At 42.6% G+C, this 19342-nt stretch overlaps 1 protein-coding gene across 1 annotated transcript in view; it reads left to right on the plus strand.

Moving 5' to 3' along the window:
• Nucleotides 1-19134, plus strand: part of LOC111266171 (uncharacterized) — a 46135-nt gene extending 27001 nt beyond the window's left edge. Inside the window, exons 4-7 of the mRNA XM_086970814.1 lie at nucleotides 10341-10782; nucleotides 15400-15805; nucleotides 15999-16160; nucleotides 16337-19134. Of these exons, the coding sequence (XP_086826940.1) occupies nucleotides 10341-10782; nucleotides 15400-15805; nucleotides 15999-16160; nucleotides 16337-16430 (1104 nt within the window). The 3' untranslated portion in view covers nucleotides 16431-19134. The remainder of the gene's footprint in view (nucleotides 1-10340; nucleotides 10783-15399; nucleotides 15806-15998; nucleotides 16161-16336) is intronic.
• The last annotated feature ends 208 nt before the right edge of the window (nucleotides 19135-19342 follow it).

Here is a 19342-nt window from a genome sequence, read left to right on the forward strand (position 1 = left end):
TTAGATGGTGACATCAACAGATAGGCATAGCTAATTTCAAACCTGTCTGCTATCTGTTTCATCTCAGTCACACCCTGCGTGGCCCTGGTACGTGCATAAGCACCCACTAACTAATAGCTATTAGGGGAAGAGCACAAGCTAGTAATACGTAAACGTTCGTTTTTGGGCGTTAATCACCGAGAAGACAGTTAGTTTCGGGCGCCCTCTGCTTAACTCAGCTCGACTGATTGTACATGGTGACTCTTTGTCTGTGTCGTCATGTTTGTTCTTGTTGCTATTGTTATTGATTTGACTTCGTTTTTGCCGTTAACTTTGGTTATAGCATACTGTTTTTGTGTCTGTGGCAGTTACTATCAATAGTTCCTTCCTGAACTTTTTTATCGTCGACTGTCGTTGACGCCAGGGGTTGGATGCATGCGCTCGCAGGTTCCTATGTTTTAGCAGCGCCTGTTCCGTCAGTTGATCAGTGTTTTTTTTCGCCCCTCATCGTTGCCGACTCCCCTCTCCAACTTAGACTTACCCTCCTCGCGGATTATCTGTCACCGCATCATCGCCGGATGGGCGACTGTCGGACGCTTGAACGTAGCTAATGCAGCCATCCGAACGAAGCATAGACCAGGCTGGCGGTTAAACACAAGCCAATAGCAGCTGCAAATGCGCGAAATGGCTGGCACACTGACCATCGGCGTTTGGACCTAATCCAGTTGTTACGTGCCCTCAACGAGTGATCGCCATACAGAGCCAACCAGCAAAAAACTTGTCGTTTTCACCATCTATTCTGAAGCATCGTTAGTAAATCTAAACGAACGCGCCGAGTCAGACAGATAAACAACGGAGGATAAATTTAAAGGATATTAGATGATCACCAAGACGACCGGCTGCAGAAAATATCTGAGACGACCGTAGGCAATAAGCGTAAGTTTGCTCGCACCATTGGGGATTAGCCAGAAAACATACGTTTCCTAGGATCGAGAAACGGGAGACCGCTCTACGACAGAAGAGTAAATTCATGACAGAAGGGCGAGATAGATTCAAGATGAAAGAGAGCAAAATTGTCATAGTCAACCGAAGTGTCAATCGAGTAGTATCCGAAGGCAATAGGGAAAAAACATGTTTATGAGGAAAACGCAATGAATGAACGCTAGAAGAAAATCGTAAAAAGACCAAATTGAGGCAAAGAACACTGTGTTTTATTTCAGACCCGTTATTAGTGCACGCAGAAAACCGTGCAAAGTTCGTCTATGTGTGCTCGCGGCCTCTAACGCAAAAAATGCTATTGTAATTTGTTTACTAACGCGTTATTGTCGTGCTACCCCTGCCATTTATGCCTAACCGTTAACTAGATAGCGAAGTACAGATGTGGAAAACTTCAAGGGCTTCAAGGTCTTCAAGGCATTGACCCTTACTCACAGTAGAGTTACTGTGTTCACATGCAGCCGTATGAATCGCTCGCGTGAGTATACGGTGCTATCGTGAAACCCTGCGCAAAAATTCATCTGTATTATTATTCGATCGCGAAGGCAATCCTCCGCGACCTTTTTACCTGCACACACTATTGGCAGAGAAGTGGCTGGTGTTAATGGAGCCGAATTTTCGATTCGTTAAATTACCGTGATAGACTTAGTTGATAAAGCTGGACGGATACTAACGGCCTGTTTGGCCTGCACATTTCCTTTGTCGCGCCCGAACGGCGGCAAAAGTGCTGTCCTATAGATGGACAGACAGAGAGACAGAGTGGTCCTTTCAACTTGCCCGAACCGTTTGCAATTGCGTTTCGAGAAACTATCGACAATATGACATTTGTTGTGTGCAAGTGTTTGTGACTGTTCTGTCAACGATGTGTCTACTGTGCCTCAGACAAATGGGTGTTCTCACACAGGTAGGTCAACAACGATATCTAGTCAACGATAAGGTGTCTTCGCCAGAAGAATCGGTAAACGCTACATTAAAGAATAACAATTATGAGCAACCAAGGCAGTGTACAATTCTACCGACTGCAGGCTCTGTTCAGTTGTCCGCAGCAACATGACATGTAAATTCTCATATAGCAACAGGCCTTTTTGCATCTGGTTGATTGTCAGTTTGAATTTCTCTTTGCTTCCAAGCTTTTATGTTAAGCCAAGAAACGTTTTTGAGGAAAGCCTGCATGCAATGCTTTGGGTTTTTCTTTGGAAACAAACTGAAATTTCTATCTATTCAGATAGAATATCAGTTTGGGCTGATAATTATGCATGCAGTCATCATGAATAAACGATATTTTTTAGTTTCTATTGAAGATGCCGTACTGGTCTTAGATGAATTCGGTAATCGTTTATGTAACGGTGTCGTCGTACCCATACATACGGCCAACGAAAAACCCACAATACACTGCAACATTCATCCATGATTGGAATACACTGGTCCGTACGTTCATTATCTGATGCTGATATCATCTGTATGAGTACAAATAATCATTCCATTTATATTTGCTTGATAGTTTGATATGATAAATCAATCAGATTTTTCCCGATGCAGAGCTTTATTCTAGACACGAGCAGCATCTTGTAAACGGGCATCTGGCACGGACCGTATCAGACGACAATGGCCGTATGTGTTGTAGTAGATAGCTGACGTTAAGTAGTATGTGATGAAACTGAATAGGATTCATTGTTTCCTTCCTGTTACTCAATTATTAGTTGGTCAGTGATTCTACGAACTTAGCGCAGAAGTGCCGACTAGTTCGGCAACAGATAGAAGCAACAAACGCCGACAAGTGACGACAAGCGCCTGAGCTCGAGAGCCCTGTGTACTCGGATCGATTAGCAGATGAGCTGCATCTTGGCTTCCCTCGATCGCATACAATGTCCATAATTAGCAAAATCTCTCCGACACAAATACGGATTAAGTGCTCGCCAAGCCCTAGACACCCATCAACTGACAGAGCATGTTTTTGCGGTACTGGTTGACTTATTTCGACGCATCCATATAACCGCTTAGGCGGGTTATGCGAACTCGGTAAATTCTAGGTTTGAGACTTTTCTTACGGTTTGTTTGCCAGCTCTGCTGACAAGCACCATTACCAGCCATTGTTCATTAGAAGTTCTTTCGGTTTCGATTAAGACAGTATTAGTATGGCCCAACATCGTCGTCAGAGCATATGTTTTTCGCTAATCGCAGTAGACCGTTCTGGTCTAGCCAATGGTGCATAGATGCTTAGTCATCTCGAAGTCAGAAAGGTAGACGAAAGCGCGCCCGTGAACAAAACCGGCTGAAAGGTCAGGCTGGATATCATCGAAGTAGCCGTAGCTCCTATTGTAGAAAGCCCGATTTCTCGTCCGTCCTGCCCATGCCTGAATGCCTGCAAGAATAAGTAGGTAGGTGAACAAACAATTTAGCCAGCCAACCTAAGGCCCTGGTCATTTTGCGACGGCTAATAGTGGTTCTAAAATTTTTTCCGCTTCGGTCAAATTCTCTGTTTCTCGAGAAACGATCTGTCTCATTCATTGTATCGCCTTGTCGTCCATTGGCCATCTCGTTCAAAGTCGTGCAAATGTAAAGCTCGTTAAAGCACACATGGTACAGATGCTTTATTCTGAAACTCATTCGTGGGTGCCTTGTGTGCCATGTGCCAAGCTTGGGTCTAATCCCCTCTGGAACAGAACGTAGCAGAGGCACTGATGATTTACGTGAGATATTGTGGGCTAGGTCCGTTCAAGCGAATTTTTCTTGCGACTGCTTTAGTTCGGCAGAGTCAAGCTGGTGAAACGAAATTCAATGTGGAAATATATACGATGTCGGCATCGTATGAGATTCCGATTGACATATTCGTACGTTGTGCGTGACCGAGACTGGAACTTTTACATATCTGTAGCAGAGGCAGCAGTGTCGCGTCCTGTTTAACGACTCTCACCGATCGATGTTACTGCCCATACCGCGCGAACGTTTATTTTCTTCCTTCTGCATTGATTAAAGCAATAAACGATTAATTTGGTGTTTGTCTACTATAGTTAGCCAGGCATAGAAAAGTGCTGCTGGTCAATTTTTTCTATCGCAAACGTATATTTCCTACCTCCGTATTGCGTCTGTAATCGTAAAACTCGAGTTCGGGGAACAACTTGGTTCTCAGACGTACGTCCTGTTTCAACTGTTGATCGCTGTGGCCCGGATCTCGTTAATTATATTTGGCACGCAAGACAGTCGAATCAAATTCTAACGAAATTGCAATACGGTAGTAGAGTAACAATATCATCACTCTCTAATCGCTTATCACTATCACTTTGATTGACAGTGTTTGTGTGGCATCTGCGTCGTTTGAGCTGTACGCGTGTGTGTCTGTCGTATACGTCTGAACGACCGGCTTCTAGAGCCAAATGAAAGATCAGCGAGTGACTGCAGCTTGTGCGAAATCGTCCAAGGTTACGTTTTCGCTCTGATCGATTGTGTCGGTCATGTCGAACTTAGATCTATGATTACCTTTTCAAAGAGTTTTAAACATTTAAGCCACATAGAGTCTAACCTACTTTGTTGGCCGATACGTAAAGCCGCTTTAGTCGACGATCACTAGTGGTGAATTGAGTTCAATGTCGTGTTACATATACGTGCGCCGGACGCACGGAGAGATATGATGGGCATGATCTCATATCGTTTAATGAACCTGGCCAATTGTTTATGGAACGTACGTGCTTCAAGTCGCCTAAGCAGTCAGTAAGAGAAAAAGGGTTAGCTGGCTATTTTAGAGCCAGTTTTAGTTAGAGCACTCCTGTTATACTGCACCTATCGTCGAACACGGAGCACAAGATCGCAGAAGGCTCTTTAGAGACAACAGAAAAGGCCGCTAACACGACAAGGCCTGGATGGTTTCGAGTACCTTTTGGATTAACACGGCGATTCACAGAAAAGCCACTGATTGCTATTGCTAATTGACGATACCGTATGGGTCTCTGAGAGATTCGTTTAAGTTTGAATTTATCATCTGTACTTAACATGCGTACTATGTATCTTTTCGATCAGTTTATGCTGGGCAAAATTAGACCCACTTAACCACGTCCTCCAAGCGTCATATTCTTGTTATCGTAACTCGTTTATTATTATATATACACAGATGTAAAGTTTTCACTCTAGCTAGCAGTATCTATTCCGGCGCAAGCTAGCCAGATACATGTACGATATCCGGTCATAATACAGGTAGACACATGATCAGACTGACGTCGGCAGCATCTGAAGAACGGATATGCTGCCTGCAATTAACTGATCGATCAAGGTCGGGTGCAGCTGGAACACTTTCCGACTGTTGGGTCAACCCCTGGCAACAGATTTACCTAACGCTACAAAGCAAAGATAGCCTTGCGCCGAGATACGAGCCCTACAGCTGACGCTATTACAAGTCGACATAATCAACTGGCCGCGACCACCCTCTACGTTGAAAACAACCAGAGTAATCGTTCAGTAAACCCACAGCATATATTAAATGGCGCGGAGCGTATTGAACTCGCGTCGGATACACGTATAGGCGATTACTGTGTTTCGACACGTTTGCTCCGAATACGTGGGCCCGATATTGCAATTACATGTAAGCCTGCTTCCCAGAGGCACGTCAAAGTTAGCTATTAACTAATTAAATTATTTGCGAATACGTTAAGCTACAGTGTCATGTAACTACAAAGTTATCTATCGTTGGTTTCAAATCGTAGGGCACAATCGTCGAATTTTCATGTGTGGGAAGTAATAACGACAGTCGAATTTGTTCTAGGATGTCTCATTTCCTGTGATCCATCAATACGATTTATCAACCTGTGTATTGATTTGTTATTTATACGTGGCCCGATAACCAGCTTCAAGCTTTAAGATTCTTGTCCTTTTTGCCGGTTAAAAGGCATCGAACAAAAATTCGCATTCTGCGTTGTTTCAGATGCTGTGGTGATTGATTGATAGCAAGCAACGTTTGTGGAACTTTGACGCCTGCGATAGATAGTCTAGTGGTTGTTTATATCAAACGGACTTCTGTATCTGTCCCTTTTTAACAATGGCATATCTATTTTTAGTTTCGTTTACACAGCGTACGATACGATGCAGTGTATCACAATCGCTGATTTAGCTGTACTTACAGCAATACAAACGTCACATATTTTCTGCAATTACGCTTTTAGGTTTTACTACCCACTAAACACGATCATGTGCCTATTAAGCCTAAAATAGACAGGTTTTCTAAAAATATCACCTGCTGTACCGGTTTGACATTCCGCCATCAGAAATTGTTCTAGGGCAAAATTGTGTCCCGAACATACATACACGTTAAACCGTAGCTGATATAGATAAGTCGCGTAACAGCTGCATAGATAAATGAATGCTGAAAATCTCTAGATAGTTGTACAATTGAAATTGATTCATGCGTTGCCTCGGACGCTTACCTCACCCCCCCCCCCCCCACACCTGTTACTTCGTGGCTTGTGGCGCGAGCGTCGCAGCCACAGCCGCGCTGCTGTTGGTCCTAATAGTGACAATCATGATATTCTTCATGCTTATATTTCTTTGTTATCTGATTTCGTGAAGCACTTGACTAAGTTCAGCGTCTGCTGGATAGCAATCGCTCATCACGTACCAGCAGCTATTATGCCTTGTTGCCCATGCGCTACAACCGCGCGGAATCCCTTGATCGTACGTTAGCAGCACTGCTGCCAAGGTTGTGCCGCCGGTGACCAGTGACGACAGCCTATTGACGACGCCATCAACTAGCGGATCCGAGCAGACTGCGACGATTGCACGCTCTGCCGGAGGAGGATTTTGCGAAAGAAAGAGAGACAACCTGTCGGCGTTTGGCTAACAAAGTGATGAACCAGTACGTCAGAATGGCTGCGAAAATTATACCCGATTTGTATAGTTTGTAATCTTAGCCACTCGATTTAGTCCATCCGAGTCAAGACATTACTATGTATGAAGTATTCCTTCCGTGACAGTACGGCTGGCAGCACGACTGCTAGGCAGGATGTAATGATGATATTTTTCTATGTTGTTGTTCTTTTCGTTGTTTGTATTTATAAAATCGCGGTAGCCATTCTCACCCTGTGGCTCTGTCATGGATCCGTTTCGTTAATGTCTGTCTGTCTGTCTGGCTAATGTGAGTCATCAGTTGTGCCGTCTTCAACTGAGGCAAGAAAGCGCAGGCATTTGCTACAGCCCGTCACCAAATATCGATCGCCGACCGGAAGCAATGTTGCGGTGGCGCTTGCTTTACGTCCGTATTACTTTGTTTGCTTGCAGTGTTTCTGCAAGCACGTTCATGTCTCTCTGGGATGGTTTCATTCCAGCGTCGGTCAGCAATCGAAGTGGTGCGATGCATCGAACTCGAAACAAAAAATCGAATGATTAAAAAACCTGCCGCCGGCCAATTGGCGACGCAATCTGACAAGCATCAGCCGTTATTACTGAAGAATCGGCCCTGTTGCTTGAATACGTTTGATTGCTAAGCGCCATCACCTCGATATCAGCATGATTACGCTGAACGATTACGGACGGTGCGTCTGTAACGCATTAACCTACCTGTAATTAACATGTTGTTGGCCAACACAGCAGCCTTTCCACTCGTATTGCTTGCTCTGATTCGTGCTAACAAACGAATCTCGACTGTCGACATTTGCTTTCTGCCGATGCAGAAGAAATCGGTGCGGAAAGTCGTTAACGACAACGGTGAACGAAGATGAGGTTATACATGATTTTTCCGCCGTCTCCTACTCGAAACGATGTTTTTCCCTACCACGACTATTGTAACAACAAGCGGGCAGAAATATCTGCTCCGTCACCGAGCGTTCTCGTATACGAATACTCTTCTGTGCTATGCGCCAGCAATGATGCAGCGGCAAATTATACGATGATGACATTGATGATTCTCCGAGCGATCCGACATCAAACCGAGAGCAGATTTGTTCTTCTGACCCCGTGTTCGCCAGCGTATCGCCCAGTCCATTGGTCACTTCAGTACGAAAAATTAAGAGTCACTGGCAAAATTTTTACTGCTGCTCCTAAATAAAAAAGAAAGGTAGACTGGCTAGCTACCAGCTATGAAAAATTGACGACAAAATTATTAGACTTCGCGTAATCAAGATTTTGTGTCCGCTGACCCGACACATCTATGGTATGGGTGCTGTATTGGGTCTCATATACTGACATTAAAGTTTCACCCGTTCGAGACTTACTTCTGTTTTCGTTGCTACTTATTGACATCTCGGATCGTTTTTATATGCTAGCTTGCCGATCGTCACTTGCGTCGCCTCGACATAAAGTCATTAAACTTCTTAATTTTCGCTACACCCCAATAACGCTTGAACCATACAAGGAGGATACAGAGGTCGTTGTAAGTTGCCTTACGTATTATAAAATAACTTACCCCAGCAGTACAGCATCAATGTTAGCCATTAGATTTAAATCCGTTATTGTTTCGACGAAAGCCGTTTGGAACCTTCTTTAAAAACGAGATGATTTGCAGTACAGTGTTGTCACCTTGCCCTAATCTGTTTTTGTTTGTGTATCAGATGTAGTAGTAGTAACATTCATTCCTGGTATCTCAGCAAAGCTTGCCCGATATTTACTTTACTTTATGGAATATGTCTTTGTATTTAGCGGTATTCAATTTGTATTTAGCGGTAAAATAAAAACCGACTCACTTAATACTTTTTGTATACGAGTAAGTATAATGAACGAAGTGTGCACTAGACAATATTAAGAAAAAAAAAAAATAGATCTCACATATCGACCACCATTGAATGCTACTATAATAATCCGCAAGACAGGTCATTTTTACATCGTTTCCAAGTTGTATTAACTAATAGGACTATGATTGAAGCGGTGAGACGCTCGCCAACTTTTTCAGTTTGGTGCTTTAAGATCTTATTTTATATGCTGCAGCTACGGATGTAGCTTGTGAGCCCTAACCTTTCTATAACACCGCGATTACGTCGATGCTACGTTTATGTGTAAGCCTATGCGCGTGTGTGCAAATGGCATGTTGACGCACGAAGCACGACGAGTCGAAGAGCGACGGCAGTCGAGCCCATAAGCCGTCAGTGATGTCGGGGCGGAAAACCCTCATATTGCAAATCGGTCTGTCGGAGCCGCTTTGAGATACTGTGGAGACCGCGCATTGTTTTAGCGCGCTTGATCGCACTGCGTTTTGGTTCCCGATCGCCGAAGATGGGGAATTGCTTGGTCACTTGGCTATGCTGCTAAGAGTTCTGTGGAGCAGAAAGATGCTTTTGTAGCCAGCTAAGCTATGTGGATAGGCGGCGGAACGGGTGGGCGAACGGACAAAACCCGTAAGACGTGCTGCTTTGGCCATGATGACAATGAAGATGTTGCATCCCATACTTGTTTGGTTATATGATGATGATGGCTATCGCTGGCTTGCTTGGCATAAATCTATCAAATTCAGCGATGTTCTGAGACAAATAACAAACAGAATAAAAATCGCTGATGATTGCATGCAGCTGCATAAGACCACATTAGACGGACACCACGACAAAGACGCTCGGAAGAGAACAAGAAAGACAGGATCGACGGACACAAGGTACATCGGCAGTGCCCGGCGTTACCGTCGCGTTCTGTTGTAATAGCGGTTCCGGCTCGCGCACCAGAATATTTAAATTCAAATTGCCCCGCTCTCCGGATGTTGGCAACGACTTCCGCAGTTCTCAGATCATCTCCAACGGACGTGGGCAGGCGACGATACATCGGCAACGTCGAGCATTGACCATCGATGGCCAAATAGCTACAGCGAAGTGAATTTGTCCGGATTTTATGCAAAAGTAATGTAGGCTGCGCGGGAAGGGGAAGGGTTATAATTTTTGATGGATAAGAAATAGACTTTAGAACTATATTAGATCCAGAACATATCCATATTCTGATATTAGGGCAATGGCGCTGTCTATGCGAAGTCTACTGCGTTCGTTGCAACACAGGTGCGATCAGTAAAAGGCCAATGATGATTGATCACTTATATGTGGAGTCGCTCAATCGTGTGTAGAAGTTGAATTTTAAGATTGAATAAACTTGAAAAAATTACATTTCGATAGTATCTTGTTCTATGGATGATTGAAATACGACGTTTAAATAGCCCTGTCCTATTAAATGCTTTGTTTAAAGCTTGCTTGTCCCCGAAGAATCTGGCATGATATTTCTGTAGGGTTTTCATTTCTGAGAGAAATGTTTCGCTTTAACTAGCGATAAACTTTACTGTATTTTAAGCTACCTCTTGCTGAACGAAGCATGTCGCTTTCAACGTTTCACATTGCTACTTATACATAATTAAATATGTATTGCGCTTCGGAGAAGTTAATAATATGTATAATTCTTCCATTTTCATGCCGTTTCAGTTTCCACTGAGTGAGGGCGATGAAGCATTTTTCTTCGAAGACAATAAGGACACAATCGCCTATTACGACTTAGAACCGCTTGCCGGTTTAAGCGGCCTCGGTCCATTGGCGATGCCACCAGGTCAGGCTGTTCCACCATCGGGATCGCCTTACCTCACCGTTACCGGACTTACTCCAATGGGTCTGCCTTTAACCAGCCAGCCACAAGCATGTCCACCAACCGAGTTTGGACCCCCGCTAGATCTCAACGCCACACAAGTTTCATCACCTGTGCAGCTGCATCCGGTTTCACCTGTACCACCACCTGTATCCGGCGATCTGCTGCTCAACGGCTGGTCATCGAGTGCAGGATCGGTGCTCCAGTCAAACCACGTGAGTCAACAGACGGGCGTAGTCATGCAACTTCAGAACCCAACAGCGTTCTCTCCCAGCGATTACAGAGGTTAGTACTGATTGAATGAACTTCTCTACCATCAACTTTTCTCACGAACGAATCAAGATGGTGACCTATATCATGTCAGACGGATCTCTCTCTGATCGTATGTATACAACAGAAAGACAATCGTGTATTCGCTGCGTGGATGGCCACTAACGGGTGGCAGAGGTAGAAAAACAGAAATTCAGTACGAGCATAACGCTTATTACGTGCATTTACACATGAATGTATTTTTTTGCCTGAGAGAAGCTCGTGTTGTGAGTGACGCACCTATGTAATGCATTATGGTACAATTCGCGTTGACTCTCCGTCACAGCTCATTTTTCTATTGCTGATTTAGGCTGAGAAAATACGCGTAGGCACGTGTATTTTTACAGCCTATTACATGCTAAGGACAGCTACAGCATACGATAGTCATCAAGCGTAGTCACAGAGCCATATGCCGCCCACAGAGTACTTGTGATCTTCAACAAAAGTCAGCGGCTTAACAAGCTAACTTTACGATAAAAAATCAACCATCTTCTTCAAAAGTCTTCATCAAAGCCTATTTCAGTTCACGGAGTTCCTATAGCCATAATGAAAGCGCATACAAAGACGGATACCTCTTGGTAATGATACCTCATATGCGTACGAAGCAAGTAAGGGCTACCGTATTTAATATTTTCGCTTCGGAGTCGGCTTACATTAAAGTTTCATACGTTCAATCCGTTGAGTATATTCCCTATACTGTCGACGCCCTCTGGAATAAAGTGTACCTGCTTGGATCTGTCCTTTCATGTTATCAGCTTGTGACACTATGTAACGATTGTCATCGGTTTACTTCATAGTACTGTGATGATTAGGCAAACAACCAGACGAAAAAACGCCTGTGCAAATTCGTAAACGATGTTCCGGGCTGTGATAAAGCTATCCTTGATCTTTCTTTCTCTCTGCACCTTTATCGCCTGAATAGAACAATTCAGCCAATAGAATTTAAAGTTTTTTTTACATCTCAGGTCTGGTTACCTTTTGTTTCGTGTCAAACGTTTTTAGAGGAACCAAGGTCGCGTTTGTCGCAGATGACTTTTCATAGCTTGTGTTTATATGATTAACTAAAGACTTTTTGCTAGGCGTTGAACGTCGCTCCAGTCGGCAAGCAACTATCAGACCAGGTCTGGTCGCAATAGATCGGTCTCATCTAACCTAATATGGCATCAATCGGACGTACCCGCTGTCAACACAAAAACGCGTTCGCTACTTGCGACGTCTATGATCGCATCTCGTAGTGTTCCGTGTCGATAGTATCGCATCGATTCACCTTGCAAGCTAATTCGTTTATCTCACAGCGAGACAGATGCAGTTCCGACTCAATTTAGTTATCTTGAAAATCAGCAGTAGCGTTCAAGAGCTGCTCTCAGGACATCTAGCTAGTATCTGAATGAGTGCGATGCATCGAGTCGGTCCTGCAAACAGCAAAAACATTTTGTGGACATTATCGCCACATGGGTTGGTTCACAGTCCTTGACAGACATGGGCCTTCTGACAAATAAGTCGTCGACACGCCGTAGCTTGACGCTAGGCTGTTTTGTGTGCAATATTCGCGTCCAGATACAATAACATTGGCCTAGTGTCAACTCGGTGGTAATGGCGTTTCTTAATGTTCCATGGCCTCCCGTGCGCCTCATATATAATCTAGTGGTCTAGTTTCATATTAATGTGTTGCTATGCGCGGTTGTGTTTGAGCCGTTTGTTGGCGTCGACATATCCTAGACGCAGAACGGAAAACGAAATCCCTACGGAAGTAAGCTAGCGTAGCTTATTTTGTTCGATATAAAGTTCTATTATGAGACATCATTTTCTTTCTGATTAGACGACGCGCTGGTAATTTGTTTAGATTCTCTACCAAGAGATCTTTATTGTAGCCTCAATCTTTCCACTTCATTAAGATTAACCGCATATCTAGAATATAAGCATACAATAAAAGACGGTACATTTTAGTGTTGGTGCTTTACGTTAGCTGTTGGTCCTTGGACATGGCCAATTTACATGGTTTGTTTGCAATGCGTTGCATCGGCTTACGACATTCATGTGATCTATCCCAAGCCTATGCATTGATCATCAAATTAACCACGTAACACTAGTGATAATACAGGACAAAACTTTATAGAGCCGCTGAGTATACCTTGTCCTATTTTAAATACCTCTTGAACATTTGAATTTGAACAGGATTGAGATCCAAACGACATCTCTCTGTAATATACGTTTAGTCTACGTATAGTCTACAAAGTATCTTTTTTACGTCCTGCTTAAACACGTCCAATTGTCATTGACCTTCCAATCTATTTGGAAAGGCATGGGCCTTGAAGGGTATCTACTTTCTTCAATGGCAGAGCAGGTGATTTGTTCTCATAAGATATGGTGCCACCTTCAATTGTATCACAGCATTAAATTTCGATTTAGATTTTTCCCGAACCTCCGCATTATCATATTACTAATAGTATATATGCATCCAGTATTACGTTCGACACTGTCGTTAATCGTTGCCTCGTACGGCTAACCCTTTCGGTACGAAATAAAGTAGGTCTGTGCCAGGTCTTGAACCTGGATCAGCTCATGTGCTCCTAAGTTTAGCAGACAACACATGCTACCGCTGCACCATTAAAGGAAATACCGCAACGACTAGATGGATGTCCCAAAAAAAGTCCGTCATTATTATACTCTACAGAAGTCTATTTTTCCGTATATTATATTGTGTATAGGGCCGAACCCAAACTGTCCGCTTGTGAATATGATGTCGATAAATAGACACAGCCGTCTGCTCTCCATTAGTCTGAATGTTATATAAATGTTCGCATATGAATGCATACAAATATGCAGGGGCTTTTCTATATAAGAATTAGAACAGAGGATAAATTAACCATCTGACAATCTAAGTTTTCTACATTTCATGTCACTCGTTTCGGTGCCTGTTACATCCTTGTGGTTAGATGATCTTCGTCATCATCGCTATGGACGAGAGCTCGCAGCTCTACCCATCAACGGTAGTAGAAAAAACATGCGCGTGGTTATCGGTTTGATAGAGTCGATAATAAGAAAAGTCGATTATAATTTTATGTGTATGTGTTTGTCAATACAGTAACGTTGATTCGGAGGCATTAGTTCGCAACAGTAAGAGCGCCGTTTAAACTGATAGTCCTCGTTACCTGTAGGTGACACCATTACTATCACTATGATTTGCTACCATTGAGGAATCCTAAGGAATCCTCGATGGCGGATTATCTCAGCGCGATTACTGACCTCTTGCAATTGACTCTATTGCATCCATCTTTGAGAAGGCAGAACTTCTCGCGGCCTTGTTCCGTTTACACCGGTGGCACGAGCAGCAAAAGGGCTGCTGCATGATTTAGCTGTGATTTTCTTTTAGCTGCCACCAAACTGCCAACTCTCGCAGATTTCTGGACGGTTTGTGACTACAGCTAATGACTGGACCATTGTAGGCAACCAACTACAATGTAGTGACGATCCTACCTGCTTCTTTCAGCTAGGAAGAGAGGCCTACGACTATCGTAGTACTGTCCCTGCGTGTACCCCTCATGCAGCTGCTATGACGGTGACATTTGTCACCGTAGCAAAAGGTTTCTTACTACATCTCGGCGCCTTGAATCGGTCATTGTACTGGACGGACTAGATCACCCGTCGCGCTCGCTGTAGTCGTTGCTTTTACTGAACAACTATAATAAATAGTGAGTGACCGTCTGAGCGATTTCCGCTTGCTTCACTCCCTATATCAAAATACCGCGCTACTTTCTAGTCATTTGCCAGCATCTCTTCACGAACGTTAGACACTGGACAGCAAAGCAGTGGTAAACGAGAACTCGGCGAATTTCTGCGGACAAATTGTACTTCGCCTTTCGGTTATTTGCGCCAGAAGTTGCCTCTGTCTTTTGTCTAGTGCGATGACGATGAAAAGCGTGAAGACGAAAAACAAGTAGTTCTACGTAGTTGATATTAATGACGGCATACCGAATCATTGATTGATTAATTGGATATTTTAGACGGCAGTATCGCAGAACGGACATATAGTATATTGCCGCGCTTATTACAATATATAATGTAGGCGTTGCAGCTTAAGTCTGATATAAGGCAGTGGTACAAAATGAAGATGTTTTTGCTAGATCGTATCGTGCCCTGCTGTTTAAATTGATATATTTCATCATATTCTCTCAAGGCAGCGACGGGCCGTGGCTCAAAAGCTTGGTGAAAAATACGTACGTGCAATCATTTTCATAGAAAATAATTCAAATTTGTAAGAAACGTGGGGGACTCTTTAGAATAATTCAAATAATGTGAAAAATCGACACACAACAATATCCTATACGTATCGAAATATCACTTTTATGTAAAATAACTAAACAGTACTCATTATTATTCCAGAATCGAAAACTCAATAACCATTAAATTTTCGCCGATGATTGAATTTATAGCCAAACTAAAATGGCCAAATGAGCACGTGTATATAGAAATACGTACATTTCATATGTCGCCAATGGTCCCATCCGATAAGCTCCATCCGAAGCTTACTGCCGCTAAAACAACTTTTAAGCAGCTTTCGGCTGTATTGCATCCTGTGGTGCCCGCTTTCAGGAAGCCAACCTCAAGTCTGCATCAAATCGGAGGAGATGGAGGAGCGCCTCGATCTCGACGCCTATCAACAACTTCAACATAACACATACCAACAACATCACTTGCAACAGCAGCAGCAGCAGCAACAGCTGCACCAGCATCAGCTCACTAGCCCAACTAACAGCGACAACAATTCCAGCCAACCCTCACGGCCGCACAGTCTTCAGTTAGCCCAGGCTAACGGAACCGGGGAACAAAATACCATTAATACGCAACTTCTTTTTGTTGGGGGACCAGAAGAGGCCGATGCGCTTTCAACTTGCAGTTCCTCGGTTAGCACACCCGATTCACATTCACACTATACCTCCGAGCCTCGAACCACCTCCAATGCCAACAAGGGAATGGGGAAGCTTTGGGAGTTTATCAGGTACGTATTCTGCTTAGGCATAGACTGAAATTTCGCTGCGAAGATATGATGCGCTTTCAACAATAGTGACAATTCAGAGTTAAGTATTTGAATCTTACAACGGCATTTTTCTTAACTTCTACTAATACATAGAACAAAGAATAGGTTCGTCAATAAATCAAACAAAGATAATTGCTTTGTTTCTCCTCTGTAGAGATTTACTGTTAAACCCCGAAACGAACCCGTCACTAATCAGATGGGAACGGCGGGAGGAAGGCGTTTTCAAGTTTGTGCAGAGCGACAAAGTAGCTAAAATGTGGGGCGATCGAAAACAGAATCCTCGAATGACCTACGAGAAGCTTTCACGCGCAATGAGGTAACTTTTTTTTGTCTATCTTTTTTCAACGATGATATGTAGAGATATCTATGTCATGAAATAAGGAAAGCACCATTTGATACCGAATATACACATTTAAGATATCGTTATTCCGTTCCACAACTGCCGTATCATATCGGTAAAAAAATGTATATTTCATACTGTACTTCATTCAGATATTACTACAAGAATCAAGTTCTGCTGCCAGTTTTTGGCCGACGACTTGTCTACAAATTTGGCCCCAACGCTACTGGATGGCGACCGAGTTAGGCCGGCAGCTTTGCACATTTTTACATTTAAACACCACGAAAACAGTATGCAACCAGTTGGATAAGTAGACGAATAAGGTGAATCCATCTCAGGAACATTTCCATGCGTTTAAGATACCTAAACATAGGCTGAACGACTAAGGTTAACCCAACCCGTCTGCTACGATTAATACTTGTCTTCGCTTAACAACCTGTCTAAAGAGTACCTGCAATATTGGGCTGCATTGACGTCCCGTCTACATTACTCATTGTTACTGCTTATTTCTCATCGGGCCCGACCCAAGGACGATTTTGATCTTGATCCCCTCTAGCCAGCTGAACATGAAACTTTGTGCGAGATTGAACTGCTATTTATTTTCAAACGCAGCTGCGCGCGTTTGTTTTCAGCTTGGGTTGTTTACTACTCATACGTACCTTGTACTATAATCTAATAACGGAAATAACGCATCATAGTTGAAAAATTTTCTAGTTTATTATACTACTGAAAGGCGGATCCCTAGCTTGCTAGTCTATTCCACTACTTCAGTATAGTTGTTGTGGTATTGCAGGAAGAATCTCGATTACGTAGTCCGCATTATTTTGCAGAACGTAATTGTAATATATTTTTTTCTAAATATAAGCCGTACATAGAATAGATAGATAATCAAATGTCTCACAGTTCGATCTACCAACCTATAGATGTTTGTTCTCAGATACGAACTGGATGTTGAACGAAAGAAAAAAGCGATGGCGTGCTGCACTGGAGTACAGTTGTATTAAATTAAACGATTAAGCGTTCATGAGGCAGTCTACAGAGACAATACTGTTGACTTTGGCGTTGACTTTGACCCACGATCAGTGTAGTATAATGTGAACGAAAAAACAAAGTAAGAGAACAGTTAAGAGGAACGAGTGGTCCTACTGGGGGCTTCTGTGCTAGTACAGAATGTCTAAATTATATTGGCATATTAAATGGTAGACAGAGCCGACGGGAAGCACTGAATGAAGTCGTATTGCAGAGGCGGTACGTCCTTAATGGTTGAAAAAACAACTGAAGTTTTTACCCTCTATTTAGAAGGGATTTTTCAATGAGTAGTTTTTGAAAAGCAAGGACCTTGTTGTCGCTAAGCGAAAAATGTTCTCGAAGTGCGTATACGTCTATTTTATTAATTACGACCACGATCTGTACATTACTTTCCATCACTTTCAAATCGGTTTTGTTAGTAACGATGATGATGCTTAATGCTATACTTAATATTTGACCGTTGTTGTGTAGTTGTGAATGCTATGACAACATTGATTAATTAAAGATTATTCGAAGACACATTGCAGAAGACAAAAAGCAAAAAATGTTCTGCATATAGAAAGGCAGCTTTTAGAGACAACACTATTTTCATGTTAACTATTAAATCTTCTACCATTCCATGAAAAGATCATGCCATAATATTCATGTCGGAGACTTGAGCTACAAGCACTAGGATCATTCGACAGTAAGATACTTCGATGAGTGCAAGTCGTTCATGGACACAATTTACGCATATATAGATCTATACGATGAATCGGGACGAAATCGAATGTTACACACGGGTGTTGTTTGTTACCTTCTTAGGAGTGTTTGAATATTAATATAAGACTTATATAATGCTCTAATATTTACAATAGGACGATTCTGTTGTAAGCTCTGCTTCATCAGTTAGTAAAAATACATTAAATGCGTATGCCAGGGTGGTCTAGAAATTCTCCTTTTGCGAGGGTTTTTAAAAACTCGTGTGCCTTAAATAGCAGTATGTATCTAGTTGTAGTTGACGCTATGCATTAGGTCAATTTGAGCTAGCCACGTTTTCCAAACTACATTCCTTTGTACATACATTTTTTTTAGAAATGGGGAATGCGCCCACATCGACCAGGTTATGATCTGAGAATATATCAGCGTTGAATAAAGGGATCGTTGTTGCCTGATTGTAATAATCTGTTATATACTTCTATATAAAGCGCTATTTTTTGCGTAACAAAAAAAAGTAACACGTTGCGGTTGCAAAAACTAAGAACGGAGTAACACGATGCGACCTTCTTATAGGACATTATCGAACGGCTATTACAAACCATGAAAATCATTCAACATCTAAGGGCATTGTTGGCGTTTGTTCACCAGTGGGGTCTCGTCTATTATGAAAGGCACTACGGAAGTAGGAACCACCCAGTACAGTACCTCGTCTATGGTTATATATATATATTTATATATATGACTTGTGGGAATTATGCGAAATGAAATAAGGGGCTGATTAACACAACAGTCTAAGAGTGAACTACGTATCTATTTGCGTGGACAGGATTAGCTGTGCGACGTAGGCCAAGGAGTATTATTGATAGAATAAGAGGTAGCCGGCTGTGTGCAATGTTCACCGAAGACCGGTTAATGTCACGAAAGCTCTGTTATAGAGTGCATGTTCCTGATACACTGTCCGCCTTGTTGAATGGGGCTCCGAAGCAATCGGACGTGCCAACAGTGCGTGTGTTGTGTGATCAACTGTAGCTTTGTTTCTGCAAACAGCACAATAGTGCTCAATAGGGACCACAGGACAGAAACAGAACTAATTATAAAACTGCTAGTTGACTCTGTTAGAGCGGCTTTTGTTTCAGCGTTGTATTATCGTATTAGACGAAACTGCGTGTCACCGTGCCTGTACTACGTGCAATAAACTATCTTGTTTTGTGTAAACCGTCAATGATTTGTATTTGTTCTCTTTACCTAGGCCTATTATGAATCTAGATAGAAATTCTAAAAACTCGAACAGCACATTAGACTTATTTACAAAAATCATGATGCCAGAAAAAAAAAGCAACAAGAAATCATTTTGCTTATTTTCGAGAAATTTATGATGGATCGTTTGCAGGGTTAACACCTATCTATTCTTGAGATTTCCTGTACCTACA

The sequence above is a fragment of the Varroa jacobsoni genome, unplaced genomic scaffold (genome assembly GCF_002532875.2).
Source record: "Varroa jacobsoni isolate VJ856 unplaced genomic scaffold, vjacob_1.0 scaffold_1063, whole genome shotgun sequence".
In the NCBI taxonomy this organism is placed as follows: Eukaryota; Metazoa; Arthropoda; class Arachnida; order Mesostigmata; family Varroidae; genus Varroa; species Varroa jacobsoni.